We start from the raw sequence: 15263 nt of genomic DNA, 5'->3' as shown, positions 1-15263 counted from the left end.
AAGTGTCATGTGTTTATGTTACAGGAACTCCTGAAGCCTGGAGAGTGATGATGTCTCTGAAGTCTGGGCTGCTAGCTGAAAGTACGTGGGCCTTAGATACCATAAACATCCTGCTCTATGATGACAACAGCATAATGACCTTCAACCTCAGCCAGGTGGGTGCAGATGCTCTCTTATGCAGGTCTTTGAAGTGCTAATTTTGTTGGGTTCTGTCAGCGAGATAGCAGCAAGCAGCTCGTGCCCTTGTAGGGCCAGGCTCCCAGCCGTCCCTGTACCTGCGGAGCACGCCAGGTCTGAAGAGAGCACAGGGTCTGGGTGCCTGTGCACTGGTTACTCACTGGCCCATGTAACTTACATATTGTTTGGTGTTGCAGGCGTGTGTTCTCTTCTCTGGTGAGATGTATTGCCTCTAACAGAGGAAGTGAATAACGGTGGGGAGGCCACAATAGACTTCGCAGCGAGAGTGCTGTGAAAGGCTGGAGGCTGCTTGTGTTTCTGGCGGGTGGTGGCGTTTGTTCGCCCCTGGCTCTGCCTTTGCCCCGGGACAGCGCACAGTGAGGCTGGGATGCCAGCCTTTCTCAGTTACCTGCCGCATGCCTCCGTGGCTGTTGTAAAAGCTGCTCAGCAATACCGTAAAGGCTGTTTTGCTTGGTGCGGCCCTTCACCTCCCTGTGCATTAACCACAGGGGAGAAAAAATGACAGCACATGTGTGTTTGCACAGGTATGTGTGTGTGGAAGGGGGAGGATTCAATACTGGTGGTCAGTATCTGGTTTTGCCTTTGTTCCTTTTCTCAGAGGACAGAAAGCTCTCTTTTGCAAACAGTTTGTTGCCAGCATGGAAAGAACCCATTACTTAACATCGCTGCTTAAACTCTTAGCACTTTATGCCCTGCTTTCCCAGTTGCTCCTGTTGGCCTGAGTTGTTCTCTGATCACTGTTCCCTTCCTTCCTTCCCCTCCTGTTTTTCTCCTCCCTCGTAGCTGCCAGGCTTGCTGGAACTCTTGGTGGAGTATTTCCGGCGCTGCCTGATTGAGATCTTTGGAATCCTGAAGGAATACGAGGTGGGAGACCCAGGGCAAAGAACACTATTAGATCCCGAAAGGTTCTGCAAATCTTCAGCTTCCTCCCCTGAAGAAGGGGAGGAGGAGGATGAACCACGGAGCCTGAACTGTGAGGAGGAAGATGATGATGAGGAAGAGGAGGAGGCTGCGTTTTCAAGCAAGGACAAAGCACCTCTAGAGAGCAGCGAGGAAAAACTAGTCAGTAAATTTGACAAGCTTCCAGTCAAGGTCGTGCAGAAAAACGACCCATTTGTGGTAGATTACTCAGACAAGTTGGGGCGAGTGCAGGAGTTCGAAAGCGGGCTGCTGCACTGGCGGATTGGCGGCGGAGATACCACCGAGCACATTCAGACCCACTTTGAGAGCAAGACGGAGCTACCTTTGACTCACAAACGAGCTTCCTGCAACTCTCTCTTGAGGAAACGTTCAGCAGCTGAGAGCAATCTGAGCACTAGGGAAGGAGAAGCTCCTCCATCTGACAGCTCCTCGGAGAAGAGGATAACTGCCACCATGGACGACATGCTTTCGGCACGTCCGGGCTCCCTGGCAGGGGAGGAGGAAGAGGTCAAAGCTTTGGAAACGGCGAAGGAAAGCGGCAAGTTTCCCTTTGGCATTAGTCCAGCTCAGAGCCACAGAAATATAAAAATTCTGGAGGATGAACCTCACAGTAAAGACGAGACGCCCCTCTGCACCCTCCTAGACTGGCAGGACTCTCTGGCGAAGCGCTGCATTTGTGTCTCTAACATCATCAGGAGTTTATCGTTTGTGCCAGGCAATGACTTTGAGATGTCTAAACATCCCGGGCTGCTGCTGATTCTGGGGAAACTGATTCTCTTACACCACAAGCATCCAGAACGCAAACAGGCACCCCTGACCTATGAGAAGGAGGAGGAGCAGGACCAAGGGGTGAGCTGCAACAAGGTGGAGTGGTGGTGGGACTGCTTGGAGATGCTGCGTGAAAATACACTGGTCACGCTGGCCAACATTTCTGGCCAGCTGGACCTCTCCCCTTACCCGGAAAGCATCTGTTTGCCTATCCTGGATGGACTCCTCCACTGGGCAGTATGTCCGTCAGCAGAGGCCCAGGATCCCTTTCCAACACTGGGGCCCAACGCGGTCCTCTCCCCTCAGAGACTGGTTTTGGAAACACTCAGCAAACTCAGCATCCAGGATAACAACGTGGATTTGATTCTTGCAACTCCCCCCTTCAGTCGCTTGGAGAAGCTGTACAGCACCATGGTGCGGTTCCTTAGTGACAGAAAGAACCCGGTGTGTCGAGAGATGGCTGTGGTACTACTGGCCAACTTGGCACAGGGGGACAGCCTGGCAGCAAGAGCGATTGCTGTGCAGAAGGGCAGCATTGGTAACTTGCTGGGCTTCTTGGAGGACAGCCTGGCCGCCACGCAGTTCCAGCAGAGCCAGGCCGGCTTGATGCACATGCAGAACCCACCCTTTGAGTCGACGAGCGTGGACATGATGCGCCGAGCTGCTCGGGCGCTGCTCGCCCTGGCCAAGGTGGACGAGAACCACTCGGAGTTCACGTTATACGAGTCGCGGCTGTTGGACATCTCCGTGTCGCCTTTGATGAACTCTTTGGTTTCACAAGTTATTTGTGATGTACTGTTTTTAATTGGCCAGTCATGACAGCTGTGGGATCCGAGACCCTGTGTGCGTGTGCGTGAGTGGAGAACTTAGAAACTGACTGTTGCCCTTTATTTATGCAAAACCACCTCAGAATCCACTGTCTGCCCTGCGCTGTCCTGCTTCTCCCTCGGGGAAAGATGTCCCCGTTCCCTCTCCCCTTCCCCTGCCCTTCAAACTTGTCCTGAATCCCTTATTAAAGGAGACAAAGTTCTGTCTACATAGAAGACTTTTTTTATTTTAACCAAAGTTACTGTCGTTTACAGTGAGTTTGGGGAAAACGACTTGCCGTGTTATCACATTGACAGGCACCACTTTCATAACTGTTTTTAATGGTAAACTCTGAAGGACAAAAGTGACTGCTGAACTCTGTGTGGTTTATCGTTGTACATTCACAATCTTGCAGGAACCAAGAAGTTACCAGTTGTGAACAGACCTTGTCCAAGGGAGGCCTGTGCAGTAGCGTGTAGAACTTCATGTACTGTACACCTTAAACTGTAAACATACTGTAATAATGTCTCACATGGAAAAAAAAAAAGAAAAAAAACAAACGCTGGATCAGCAGCAAGCTGTAGTTTTTAAAAATGTTTTTAGTTAATGTTGAGGAGAAAAAAAAGGCTTTTCCCCCAAAGTATCATGTGTGAACCTACAACACCCTGACCTCTTTCTCTCTTCCTCCTTGATTGTATGAATAACCCTGAGATCACCTCTTAGAACTGGTTTTAACTTTAGCTGCAGCGTGAACGCTGCCACGTGTGTATATATCTGACGTTGTACATTGCACATACCCTAAGATTCCCTGCAGTTTTGTCCCCCTCTCCCTTCCCCTTTATAGTATGACGAGTTAACGAGTTGATGACCTGCAAAAGCGAGACACAATTATTTAATCTCTTGCCAGACATCCCTCCCTGGAGGATGCTGTACAGGTCTCTGTGTATAAAGTCATTGCTGTCTCAGCAGCCAATCAACTTATAGTTTATTTTTCCTGTTTTTGTTTTCTTTCTAATGGAGGTGTGAAAAAGTTCTAGGTTCAGTTGAAGTTCCTGATGAAGAAACACAATTGAGATTTTTCAGTGATGAATTCTGCATATTTGTATTTCAGACGATGTAGCTAAAAACTTGATGTAAATTCCTCCCTTTTTTCCTTTTTTGGCTTAATGAATATCATTTATTCAGTATGAAATCTTTATACTATATGTTCCACGTGTTAAGAATAAATGTACATTAAATCTTGGTAAGATGTTTGTAAGGGTTTTTTTTATTAGCAGAATGGGGAGGTGACTTCAGTGCTGTCAGGTCTTGTAGACGTGATGTTGTAGGTCAGCTCCCTCTTGCTGCGCAGCAGAGAGACCTCAAAGGTCCTGCGCGGTCCAGCGGTGTCTGGGGATGACAAAGTCCTGGCTTGCTCTGGAGATCCTAATGCCGTCGGGTCTGGCTTTGCTTTCTGTTAGGCTTGTTTCAGCGACGGAGTTGTGGCTTAGTGCTGTTTAGGCGCGGGTAGGAGTGGATTTGTGGTGTGAGATAAAGCTACAGCAGAGAGACTCGTAGTTCACCCGGTGAAAAAGGCTGTTGCTCAGAAGGGAGGCAGTTCCCTTTCAGCTCTGTAAAATGGAAACTTCTCATTCCCTTTGCATTTTTCACATTTTCTTGGAACCATGGTGTGGACTCTGACTTCCTTCAGAGGACGGGGGTTTCCAGTGGACGGAGCTCTGCTGCCCTTCAGCAAACGGCCAAAGTTCAGGCTCTTCATATGAAAATTGGCACGTTTTCATGGAGTAGTAAATGGGCATTTTATTTAGCCTGAAGCTTTATCCTCAAATGATAACAGAAGCAGGCTAGCTGGAACGGCACCGAGCTCGTTTAAGCAAAAGAGCTAGTTACAGAAATAGGAGAAGCTTTTTTTAAAGGCAAATGTATTTTTTGTTCCAGAAATCACCTCGTTTTATCCCCCAGTCCTCTCCTATGAAGCTCTCCAGTTCCCAGAGCCCTCCCTTAACTGTATTCCTTAAACTTCAGATTTCTGGGAGTAATTGTGCCAGAATTAAACTGACTCTTTTCTGAAAGTTTGTTTATCAGCAGGAGTTGCAGGAGCTCTTTGCCTTGCAGAGGAGAGGCCCTCCTAAGAGACAGCAATGGTGCTGAGCTTCCTTGGCTTCAGAAAATACTGAATGGAAACCAAGTTGTGAGATAAGAATTCTGCCGGACTTTGCTGTTCTGTGACAATGTTGTTGATTTAAAACCCACTTTTCTGATAATTTAGTTCTGTTCCAGGAGCTTTGTTTAATCCAATTAAATTAATGTAAAGATTTTACTTTTTCTAAACAGAAAGGACCTTAGCAGCAAGGTTGAAGAAGGTAACTTGAGCAGCTTTTGTACAGCCTCCGTGTTCGCGTTACGGTGAATTTAATCATAAGTGAATGCTACATCTGGGAGGGAAAGAACAGTCACATGCGATACTAACTACCCATTTTACCCGTATTTATACAACCAGTTGATCTGAGGGGAGTAATTCCGCTCCCCCAGCGCTTGTGTGCACGCAGACGCGTACGCTTCTTGCACTTCTAAAATGGTTAAAAGAAAAATAGGAGAGGTGAGAAATTAGTAAAATGAGAACAAGCAGTGTTCACAGTTTGTAATTAGGGACTATTTTGAGAGCCACACCTGATCTCAAAACTTGACTTGGCTGCCCAGAATGCAAATCCTTCTTGCTTTGACCTGATTTGTACCCAAAGCTTTCCATTTCTGCAGGCATTCCTTGAAACGCCTCTTTGACCCTGACCGCTCTGCTGTTTCCCATTTTTACCAGCAAGGGAGAAAACTTGAGGTCTTCCCAAGTCAGAGCCCTGATTAAAAGCACTCGGGGAGCCTCCCTTAAGAGCGCACTTGGCAGTGATGCGCCCTCTCTCATTCCTGTCGTAGGTACGGTCAGGCCCGTACCATGGCACGTTGGTTCTAAGCACAAAAGACTTGCTGCTCTTGACCATGCCAGCACTGGGAGCGCGACCTGACAGCGTGCTGCTGCCACGGGCTTGCCGTGTGGTTCAAGCGTAGCATGAGCTTGGTTAGGGCGAAAGCAAAATCTGATGCCTCTTTTATCACGTGGACGAGATCTTGAGGGAAACCTGCCCACCCTCTAGTAACAGTAAGTAATTAATATAACAACATACATTTATTGTTATGTGATGTTGCTTAATGTGTTTTGGCAAGAGAATTGTTTAAGCCGTGCCCTCGCTGCAGCCGCCGTGTGGCTTCGTTTGAGGTTGGTGTTGGTGCATCTCCAGGAGGGAACACGCCGCTGGCAGCGAGGGCTCCTGGCTGGCGATGCCCGGGGAGGAGCAGGGCTGTTCCCGCTTCCCGCAAGGCTCTGCGCAGCTGGTGCCAGACCCGAGCATGGGGTCTCGGGGCAAGGGATGGAGGCTGGATGCGGGGTGCTGGGGGCAGCCCAGGGCAGGACATGAGTACTGGCTGCCCTGGCGGGAGCAGGCCAGGCCTGCGGCCTCCTCCACTGCCATCCCTTCCGTGGAGGAAGGTGGTTTAAACTTGTCTGGGGGGGCTGCAGGGAGCCTCCCCTCGCTCACGGACGCTGCACGGGAGCGCCTGGTTTTTTTTTTTTCTTGTTTTAAACAAAACCGCTCACTTCGCCGCTCCCCGGCCTTGCGACGCAACAGGGGCAGGCCCGGGGCCGCCCTGCGGCCTGCACGGGGTAAGGTGCCCCCCTGCGCCCCAGCACGGCGTCCCTCAGCGGGGCGGGGTCCCGCCGCCGGACCCGGCCTGCCGGGGGGTCCCGGGGGAGCGAAAGGGCCGGGAGCGGCGTGGCCGGGAACGCCGCCGCCTCCGCCCGCCCTTAACAAATATGGCGTCGCTGACCCACACCTCCCCCCCAACACACACACACACACACGCACCCGGCACGGCGTGACGCAACCCCGCCAGCGCGCGCAGCCCGGAAGGGGCGCGGCCGGAAGCGGTGACGGCGGGATGGAGCCGGCGCGGGAGCCGCGCGCCGGGCGCTCAGGTGGGGGAGGGGCGGGGCCGCGCGCGCGCCGCGGGGGGGAGGGGCTGGGCCCCGCCACTCCCCGTGCACGGGAGCCCCGCCCCCTCAAAGATCCCCCCCCAACCCCCCGCCCCCGCACTCCGTGTCCCCCCACCCCCACCCCGGGGCCGACGCGGCCCTGAGGCACGGCGCGGGGGTCGGGCCCGGTGGCCCGGGCCAGGCCTCTGGTGGCCCCGGTGGCCGCCGCTCGGCCCCCGGCTCTGGGCGGCGGATGCGGCCGCGAGGCCTCGCCCCGGGAGGTCCCACCCGCGCGGGGAGCACGGGCCGCGTCCCTGGCGTGGGGCAGACGGGGACAGCGCGGCCGGCGCCGGCGCCTGGGCCCGGCCTGGAAATAAACCGCGGCTCGGGTTTAACGTCCCGACGAGCCCTTTTGAGAGGCCTCGCCAGGAGCAGGGGAAGGCAGGGAGCGGGCTCCGGGGGGTGGGCGGCCGGGGCCGGTGGCAGCGGGGTGAGCCCTCCTGTGCCTCTAAGGCAGGCCGGTCCTGCCTGACCTTAAATATTAATCTATTAATAAAGACACAAGCGATAACTGTCCTTAATCTTGAAACATCCCTATCAAGCGCTTCAACTGTCACGTAACCTTAGCTGGGCTCTGCAAATCGCCAGCCTGTCTCATCTCCAGAGCGAGGGGAAACAACTCTGCGTTTCGCTCGTGCCCGTTTGAGCGCCGGCCGCCGCAGCCCTGCCCGTCCGAAGGGAGCCGCAGAAACGGAGCGTGGGTCCCCAGCGTCTCGCCAGAAGCCGGCCCGCGCACGGACGCGCTTCACGGAGGGGGATTGGTTACGTCGCCGCGCGCGATGGCGGAGACGAACACGCGCGACGGCGGCGCCTTCTCAGGCTTGGCTCGCCGCGGTGTGCGCGGACCTGACCCCAGCACCCGCAGCTCCGGCGCTCGCTCGGCGGCCCCGTCCTCTCGAGTTGATCCGGCGTAGGTTTTGTTTGCGCGCATGAGCTGTCACCAAAGGTGCGAGGGTAGAAATGTCCCCCTTTCTTGACGCGGGCTGCAGCCTCCGGACCAAGGCCAAGAGCTCCCAGGTCCGCAGAGAGCGCGTAGGCAAATGGGGTTTCCAAAATTCGGTCTTGTTTCTTTGACATCTTGGTTAAAACGGGTTTTAAACACGCCTGGAGGATCTCCTGGCTCTCACGGCAGGTTGGAGACGCGCCAAGGGGTTGCCAAGCCGTTGCTCTCCAAGCGTTCCCGGGACGCAGGCTGGAGTAGGCTTCCCAACCGGAGCCCCGTACCCCAGCCGGGAGCTGATCGCCGGGCGTGCGGAGGGAGGAAAGGCCTCTGTGGCGAGCGCCTGCTGCCACCGGGCGGCAATCGCTCTCCACTGCGTTTCTGCAGACCTTGCTGATTTCCTATTTTCCTTTACACGATGATTTACTCAGCGTCTGTTTTGTTCGTAGTCACATTGGGGGTTTTAGCACGGTTTTCAGAGCGAGCAAAAAGGAATTAATAGCTGAAAGTGAAGGGAAACGCCGAACTCGTCTTTAGTGTTAATTAAGACTGCATCTTTTTCTACTGAAATATTTTTAACCCAATTCTGCCTTTTTTCGTGCGTGCAGGTGCTCCTTCACGCACCTCTTTTCGGGGTAGCGACATTCCCGCGCTGAGGCTGTGTTCTCTACCAGAACGGTGGTTGTGGGCCGCAGCTTTTTGTAGACTTCGCTGCTTTCCGCTGCAAGGTGCGCTGTGTCGTGACAGGAACAGGCTTTTTAAAGCCATTTGCTTTGAGCCTTGCATGGCACGTTCGCGCGAAGCTGTTTCTTTGCTTTTTAAAAAATATTTAAAGCGCTGAGACAATTTTTGCCGCTCTGCTTTAATAGGATTTGCAGCTGTGAATGCGCTTTAATAGAATTTACAGCTGGGCTGAAGTACCTCCTCTCTTAAAATAACATTGCAGCTTCGTGATTCAGGAGAATGTGCCTCCCACTAGTTGCTTTGTCGGAGAGCTGTGAGTGCTCTGGAGCAAGAGGAGAATATGAGCAAACCCAAAACGTTTCTATGTGGCTAAATAGGAAGCGTAATCGTGTGGCTGGGGACTGCGACTATAAACGAGCGTATTTGGGTCTTGTTTTTTGTTTCGCTGCTGACTTGGTTTCTGTGCTCTCATGCGGTTTTTAAACTGCCAGGTTTTTTCTCCCATCAGTAAAATGGGAATAGGAAAACCTCAGTGTGTTTTTAGATCGTTGAGCGATCGGTTCGGGGATCTGTATGTATTGTGAGGCGCTGGATCAGAAAGACGACAGGTGGGAAATAGTGCAGGATGTGGTGTCATTGGAACCCAGCGAGAGCTGTGGGTCTTCTGTTTCTCAAACTGAAAAGCAGTTGGTGACTGGGGAACCAACGGAAGAAATGTGTTATCTCAGAAAGCTGCGTAACAGATACTGCCTGCCTTCTGTGGCTCCGGGCCAGTAGTTTTCGTAGCTGGTCCCAGAACGTCAATCCAGAATATACAGAAATGAAAGCAGTGAGACTCCACAAAGCGTTTTAAATCTTGCAGGTGAGGTTTGCATGGAAGAGGTGGAAGAGAGCCTCCTTAGCATGTGCAGTTGGCTTGACAGGCAGATGCCCTCGCTCTGGAGACCATATCCCTGCCAAAATATTGGAAAATTACAGGTGGAGAGGGTGGAGTGGTGCGAGTGTCACATCCTGGAGATCGATGGAAGGGGTTGGGGGAAACCTGCGTATTGGAGAAGGTGCCTTACCCTTGCTCTGATGGAGCTGCGGGCTCTTAGAATCTCAGAATGCCCGGAGCTGGGAGGGACCCACAAGGACCATCGAGCCCAGCTCCTGTCCCTGCCCAGGACACCCCAAATTCACACCGTGTCTCTGAGGGCCGTGTCCGAGTGCTTCTGGAACATCGCCAGGCTGGTGCCGTGATGCCTCCCTGGGGAGCCTGTGCCAGGGCTCCACCACCCTCTGGGGGAAGGACCTGTCCCTAATGCCCAGCCTCACCCTCCCCTGGCACATCTCCCTGCCGTTTCCTCGGGGCCTGGCGTTGGTCACCAGAGAGCAGAGACCAGCCCTGCCCCTCCTCCTGCCCTCGGGAGGGAGCTGCAGAGCGCCATGAGGCTGCCCTCGGCCCCCTCTGCTCCAGCTGAACAAACCCAGGGACTTCAGCCGCTCCTCGTACGGTTTCTCCTCTAAACCCTTCACCAACTCTGTGGCCTCCTCTGGACACTCTCTAGTAGCAGCTCTATATCCTTAATGTACTGTGGTGCCCAAAACTGCACCCAGCACTTGAGGTGAGTTGGTGCCATGGAGGCAGCCCTGAATAAAGCTGTTCTTGGCTTCCCAGGGCCAAAGGCTGGGCAGAGGGCAGGAGAGAGGAGAGAGCGTGCCTGCCAGCCCCACTCGGCAAACTGCTCACATGGATGTTACGCTCAGAGTCCACATCTTAGTTCTGCTTCTATTAAAAAAAAAAGTTTTAAATCCCATTCAGTGCATTGGATCTTGAACGTGTGCGTAGATGCTCGGGGGAGTCCTGGCCTGAGCCGCTGGTGTTTCTGCTGAGGCAGCCGCTGGGGAGGCCAGCGAGCCTGTCTGCTTCTGGTATTTACACTGGCCTGGTAAGAAATGGGCTGAGAGAACATGTTATAACCTCTTTCCCTCTGCATCCTGGTCAAGCTTAAGAAGTCAGGGAAATATTTTTAACAGGAACAATATCAAAGAGGTCTTCGGCGTGATCTTCCAGATCCCTGTTCTCTTTCTTAACCGACTTTCTTGTTCATAGAGATGTGCAGCCCTTTGAGGTGCCTGATAGTAAATAAAGGCGCCTAATTTACAAACATGGCTGAAGCCAGAAGTACCTTTCTCTGTCTGTTTTCTCTCTCTATCAATTCAGGTTTCCAAAACAGGAGGGAGAATTCCCCTGGCATCAGTGACCCACTGAGGCAGCCTTCAAGCTCAGAATGGAGCTGGCGAGCAGGCAGGATCCCCACCTCCGAGAGGTCGTGCGGTTTGCAGTGTGCTGCAGAGCCCTGACACTTCTGCTGCAGGCAAGTCTCCTGTTTCCGAACCAAAGATGCTGCGACATCTGTTGTTTGCTGCTCCAAGGCTTCTCTCTTCCGTACCGCCTTGTGCACCGTGAGCCAGCTGGTTCTGCTTGATTGGGAAATCATCTTCTCCTTTGGAGAACCAACAGGCCAGCTGCATCCAGGGAGGCAGGTTGCTGTTAAGTAAAATTACATCAATTTCCTTGTAACTTAACTGTGTTTTTATGCCCTGCTGCAAAAGGCCAGTTTGGCAGCACGAGAGGAAGATAATAAACAGAAAAGGAACAATAATCTTCTCCTGCACATTCCTCCCAAGCCTCATTTCCAGAGACATTCTTCTCTGAGCATGGGGGAGCTTGCTTGCTCACTCCATCCTACCTGTGCAGACCGAGACAGCCAGCAAAGAGCATAGCTGTAGCCGTGGCCCTCCTGAAACAAAATCAGCCTGAGAAAGCTCTTCAGCAGCAGGCCGCCAGCCAGCTGGCAGATTGCAGCAGCCCCGGTCACCGCTGGGTAGGGCTGAGTGGAACTGTCAGCTGAGATGAAAGACGCCGTGTTACAAATGCCAGAGGCCTGGTCAGACCAGATGTGTGCTTCATGGTAAAACGGCGGCTTTGTATGTCTTTTAGTCCCAATTTGTTCAGTGTGGCCTTTTTTCTCTGCCAACATGGAATTTATGGCAGGGGACTCATCCCAGACTAAGTGTAGTGAAGCTAAAAACTTACCGTCTGAGGTTTTTTGGGTTATTGTTTTTTTTAAAATGTATTTTCATTTGGAATTACAGTACAGTGCATTAAGTTGCACACCTCCTATCTCATGAGCTCTCTGGGTTTTCCTCTCACCTTTAAAATGTGGTCAGCACCACAGGTTCCTGGAGGCAGAGGTGTGTGCGCCTTGCTCATCTCCAGAAGCGAACCCCTGCGTGCACGCTGAGCTGCAGAGGCGATGGAGTCATTGGAGTGATCCAGACACTAGAGAGGGGACCTGGGAATCGGCTGCTGTTCTCTGCATCAGTTTGCTCTGGGGAAATGTTTTTCTCTCATTCTGTCTCCTCTCCCTTGTACATCAGCTGGGACAATAATGCCAGAGTAGAGCAGGAGGCTTCCCGATGCTGCAGAGGTACCTGGTGTGAGCGTATGCAGTTAGATGTGCCTGAGCATGGGGCTGAGCAGCTTTCCCTGTCCAGTTCTGTGGGCATTCATGCTGGATATGTTCCAGAGCTTTATTCCATTCAAAAGATTGTGTTTGCACCTTTTCACAGCCTTTTAGGTGTCCGTGCTGCAAAGCCTCTCAGCCTGGCTTCTGTGCTCCTCTTGTGCCCTTTGAAACCCAGGAGTCCTGCTCAGTGCTTTCAGTAGGGTACAGGAGGATTCCGCTGGATTTCAATCCTCTCTTCTTTTTCCAGGCTCTGTTTAACCTCCTGATCCCAGATCACGCTGCGGATGCCTTCTGTCCCCCTCGCCTCTCTGAGCCTGGCCTGTGGGACCTGCTCCTGGAGCAGCTGCTGGGAGGCCTCTCACACTGGGACGCAGAGCACTTCCTCTTCATCGCCGAGCGTGGTTACCTGTACGAGCACAACTGCGCCTTCTTCCCGCTGTACCCCCTGAGCGTGCGTGCTGTGGCCGAGGGCGCTCTGTGGCCCTTGCAGCGGCTGCTGCGTTTGCGGAGCCGCCTCCTGCTATCCGCCGTACTTCTTAATTCTCTCTTTTCTGTCCTGGCAGCCGCTGCCCTGTATAAGCTGGGCTGCGTCGTGCTGCAGTGTCGCAGGGTGGCTTTCCTTGCTGCCGTTCTCTTTTCTATCAGCCCTGCCAATGTATTTATGGCAGCTGCTTACTCAGAGAGCATGTTTGCCTTCCTGGCATTCAGTGCCATGTGGCAACTGGAGAAGGGGCAGAGCTGGCTCAGTGGACTGCTCTTCTCCCTTGCTTCTGGGGTGCGTGCCAACGGGCTTATTAATGCTGGCTTCTTTCTCTACTCCCGCAGTAAATGCTTTGCCCTCCAGCTCCAGGTGGGTTTGGGATCAGTAAGGAAGCTCCCTCTGTTGTGGAAGCAAGTCCTTAGCTTGGCATCTTCAGGAGTTCTGATGTGTGCTGGGATTTTTCTACCTTTTGCTTTATTTCAGTATTATGCCTATGTGAAGTTCTGTGGCCCTGGCACCGGCCTGGAGCAGGCTGTTCCCAAGCCGCTGCTGCAGCTGGCTCTGGACAAGGGCTATCGTCTGGCAGCCATGAACGGGGTTAAACCCCCTTGGTGCTCCCAGCAGTTCCCTGTGATCTATTCCTATATTCAAGACGCTTACTGGAATGTGGGCTTTCTAAGGTATTTTGAGCTCAGGCAGATACCAAATTTCTTGCTTGCTTTGCCTGTCACGCTTCTGGGCTCATGGGCTGCCTGGACCTACATCATTGCAAACCCCTGGCACTGCATAACTCTTGGTCTAGAGAGAAGAAAGAGTGAAGACGAGGGTAAACCAAGAGCTGGATTTTGCTGCCCCGCTGTCTTCGTGTATGTGGTCCATGCCACAGTCCTTCTGGCGTTTGGATTCTTCTGCGTGCACGTGCAGGTAAGACGTTCATAGCAACACACAGGAGTCATTTCTTAAGGGGAGTGCACTGTGGTGGCTGAGGCGGTGACAGTCACAGCCTGAGGCTGTCCCAGCTGCAGGGCAGCACAGGGCAATGTGAACCAAAAGCTTTGTCTTTCCTCTTTCGGAGCTACTTCCACAGGGAATTTCCAGTTAGTTCCTGCTGGAGAGTTCCCGAAGAGAGTTTGCCAGGAGCTCAGTGTGATGAGGATACCAGGACGGGGACCAAAGGGACCGGCTGGTGTTAGGTGGGGATTGACGAGTGTGTTAGGCCAGGCTTGCCAAGCCCTGCTCATTGGCTTGCTGGAGGACAAGGATACCAGGTCGTTATCATGTTGGTCTGAGCTTAATGGACCCAGAGCCTGTCACCAGTCTCTAGGAATTGTTTGAAGGTCTTTTTAGGATACAGCTAGTGGCATTAAAGGTTGGGGGTTCCAGTGGAAAAATAATTGAAGAGTGAGATTCAAGTCTCCCCTGAAGTTGCTGCCCCTGACCAGTTCTGGAGCTGAAGAGTGAGAAGGATTTCAGTGAGATGGTGGTAATTAGGCACCATGTTTGTCCAAAACCCAGGGACCACTTGACTGCTTACAAGTGTCTTAATAAAGCTAGTTGAGCTGAGAGGTGGTTCATTTCAATGTAATAAATCCTAGCATCACAAAGTGGGGCTGTATTTAAATAGATATCAGCAGTCTGGTTTGAGGCAGGCAGATGGCTCCTTCCAGCCTCGGGATCAGGGCTGGTCGCAGTTGGAGACCTGCAGTTTATGTGATTTTTTGCTCTGCCTGTCATCTTCAGGTGCTGACCCGGTTCCTTGGCTCCTCCTCTCCCATCCTGTACTGGTTCTCTGCTCACCTGCTTCAGGAATACGAACCTTTGCTCTGGAGCGAAGGGACTGATAATCGAACCGCGGCACCTCAAACTGAGAAGTCAATTCTCGGTAAATCTCCCGGTTCCTGTGGGAAGAGGACTCCTGGAAACCCTGTTGTGAGGCTGCTGCTGAACTGTAGATTAATTACCCCCCTCAGCAAATGCATCCTTGGATTTTTCCTGTCCTACTGGCTGCTGGGGCTGATTCTGCACTGCAACTTCTTGCCGTGGACATAGTGGGGGTGTGTATTGGTACAGGCGGGTTGTGGGGCAGGAGCACGGGTTGGAATTGAAACTCACTGTTTCTATAAAACCTGATATGGATGTAACGATGCTGTTGTCTGGTTGTAAAGGCGTTACTCCTCGGTTACTGCTTACGTGCAGAGCTGTCCCCGCGTGGCCGTGTCTGAGGCGGGTGTCTTTGCCAGGATGCCCCTCTCTCTGTTGTCACTACGGCGAAATTTTTCTAAGTCACTATGGCTGTCGGCCAAAATTCCTGTAAGCTGCCCGGGACAGGGAGTGGATCTCAGTTCCTGTGTTGTCTGGGGGAAGTACTGTCACAGAGCAGTTGTTTGTGGCAAGGATCTGTGTCTGTCAGATTCTGATCCATCAGGGAAACCTCCGGGAAGCATCCTTGGTGGCACAGCAGGTATCTCTTGCAGGGAGGATGCTGCTGCCCTGCATGAGCCGCCCAGGCCCCTCCGGTTCCTTCTCTCCCAAAGCGCTGGCCACGTCTCCGGGCAGAGCTGAGGGGGGACTGCGGGGCAGGGCTGGGGGCACGATGGGGGGGACACATGGCTCCGGCTGCTCTTCTGGGGTTGTACCAGGGAATGGCATGCCACGGGCCGAGGAAGGCGGCAGTTGGGGTCCCGGCACGCCCTGATAAAGGTGTGTGGATTGCCAGGCACCTTTGCTGGTTCAGCCCCAGTTCCCCCAGGACCGCAGAATCATTCAATAGTTAAGGTTAGAAAATACCTCTAGGATCTTTGAGTCCAACTGCCAAGCCAACACCCCAGGCCTCCTAAACCATGTCCCCAAGTGCCACGTCTGCATGTT

The 15263-nt window shown here is 53.0% G+C and overlaps 2 protein-coding genes across 8 annotated transcripts in view; both read left to right on the top strand.

The window, feature by feature from the left end:
* Positions 1-3941, top strand: part of ARID1A (AT-rich interaction domain 1A) — a 62873-nt gene extending 58932 nt beyond the window's left edge. For all 6 annotated transcript variants that reach the window (XM_075114917.1, XM_075114919.1, XM_075114918.1 and 3 more), the window contains 2 exons: positions 25-155; positions 982-3941. In XM_075114917.1, coding sequence (XP_074971018.1) covers positions 25-155; positions 982-2706 — 1856 coding nt within the window. In that variant the 3' untranslated portion in view covers positions 2707-3941. The remainder of the gene's footprint in view (positions 1-24; positions 156-981) is intronic.
* A 2685-nt stretch (positions 3942-6626) lies between these two features.
* PIGV (phosphatidylinositol glycan anchor biosynthesis class V) lies at positions 6627-14536 on the top strand. Of its 2 annotated transcripts, none has more exons than XM_075114920.1 (4): positions 6627-6718; positions 10606-10759; positions 12162-13319; positions 14136-14536. In XM_075114920.1, the coding sequence occupies exons 2-4, from the start codon at positions 10673-10675 to the stop codon at positions 14442-14444; spliced, it is 1554 nt and encodes a 517-aa protein (XP_074971021.1). In that variant the 5' UTR covers positions 6627-6718; positions 10606-10672; the 3' UTR covers positions 14445-14536. The 2 variants fall into 2 exon arrangements, with proteins under 2 accessions (XP_074971021.1, XP_074971022.1); XM_075114921.1 differs by lacking the exon at positions 6627-6718 and adding an exon at positions 6857-8443.
* The last annotated feature ends 727 nt before the right edge of the window (positions 14537-15263 follow it).

The sequence above is a fragment of the Phalacrocorax aristotelis genome, chromosome 20 (assembly GCF_949628215.1).
Source record: "Phalacrocorax aristotelis chromosome 20, bGulAri2.1, whole genome shotgun sequence".
Lineage (NCBI taxonomy): Eukaryota > Metazoa > Chordata > Aves > Suliformes > Phalacrocoracidae > Phalacrocorax > Phalacrocorax aristotelis.
The sequence above is the reverse complement of the archived record's forward strand: the minus strand, read 5'-3'. Positions and strand labels throughout refer to the sequence as shown.

Coding starts and splice junctions, on each gene's coding strand:
- PIGV (XM_075114920.1), top strand. CDS start 10,673: ATGGAGCTGGCGAGCAGGCAGGATCCCCACCTCCGAGAGGTCGTGCGG. Junction 10,760..12,161: donor CCCTGACACTTCTGCTGCAG/GCAAGTCTCCTG, acceptor TTCTTTTTCCAG/GCTCTGTTTAACCTCCTGAT. Junction 13,320..14,135: donor TCTTCTGCGTGCACGTGCAG/GTAAGACGTTCA, acceptor TGTCATCTTCAG/GTGCTGACCCGGTTCCTTGG.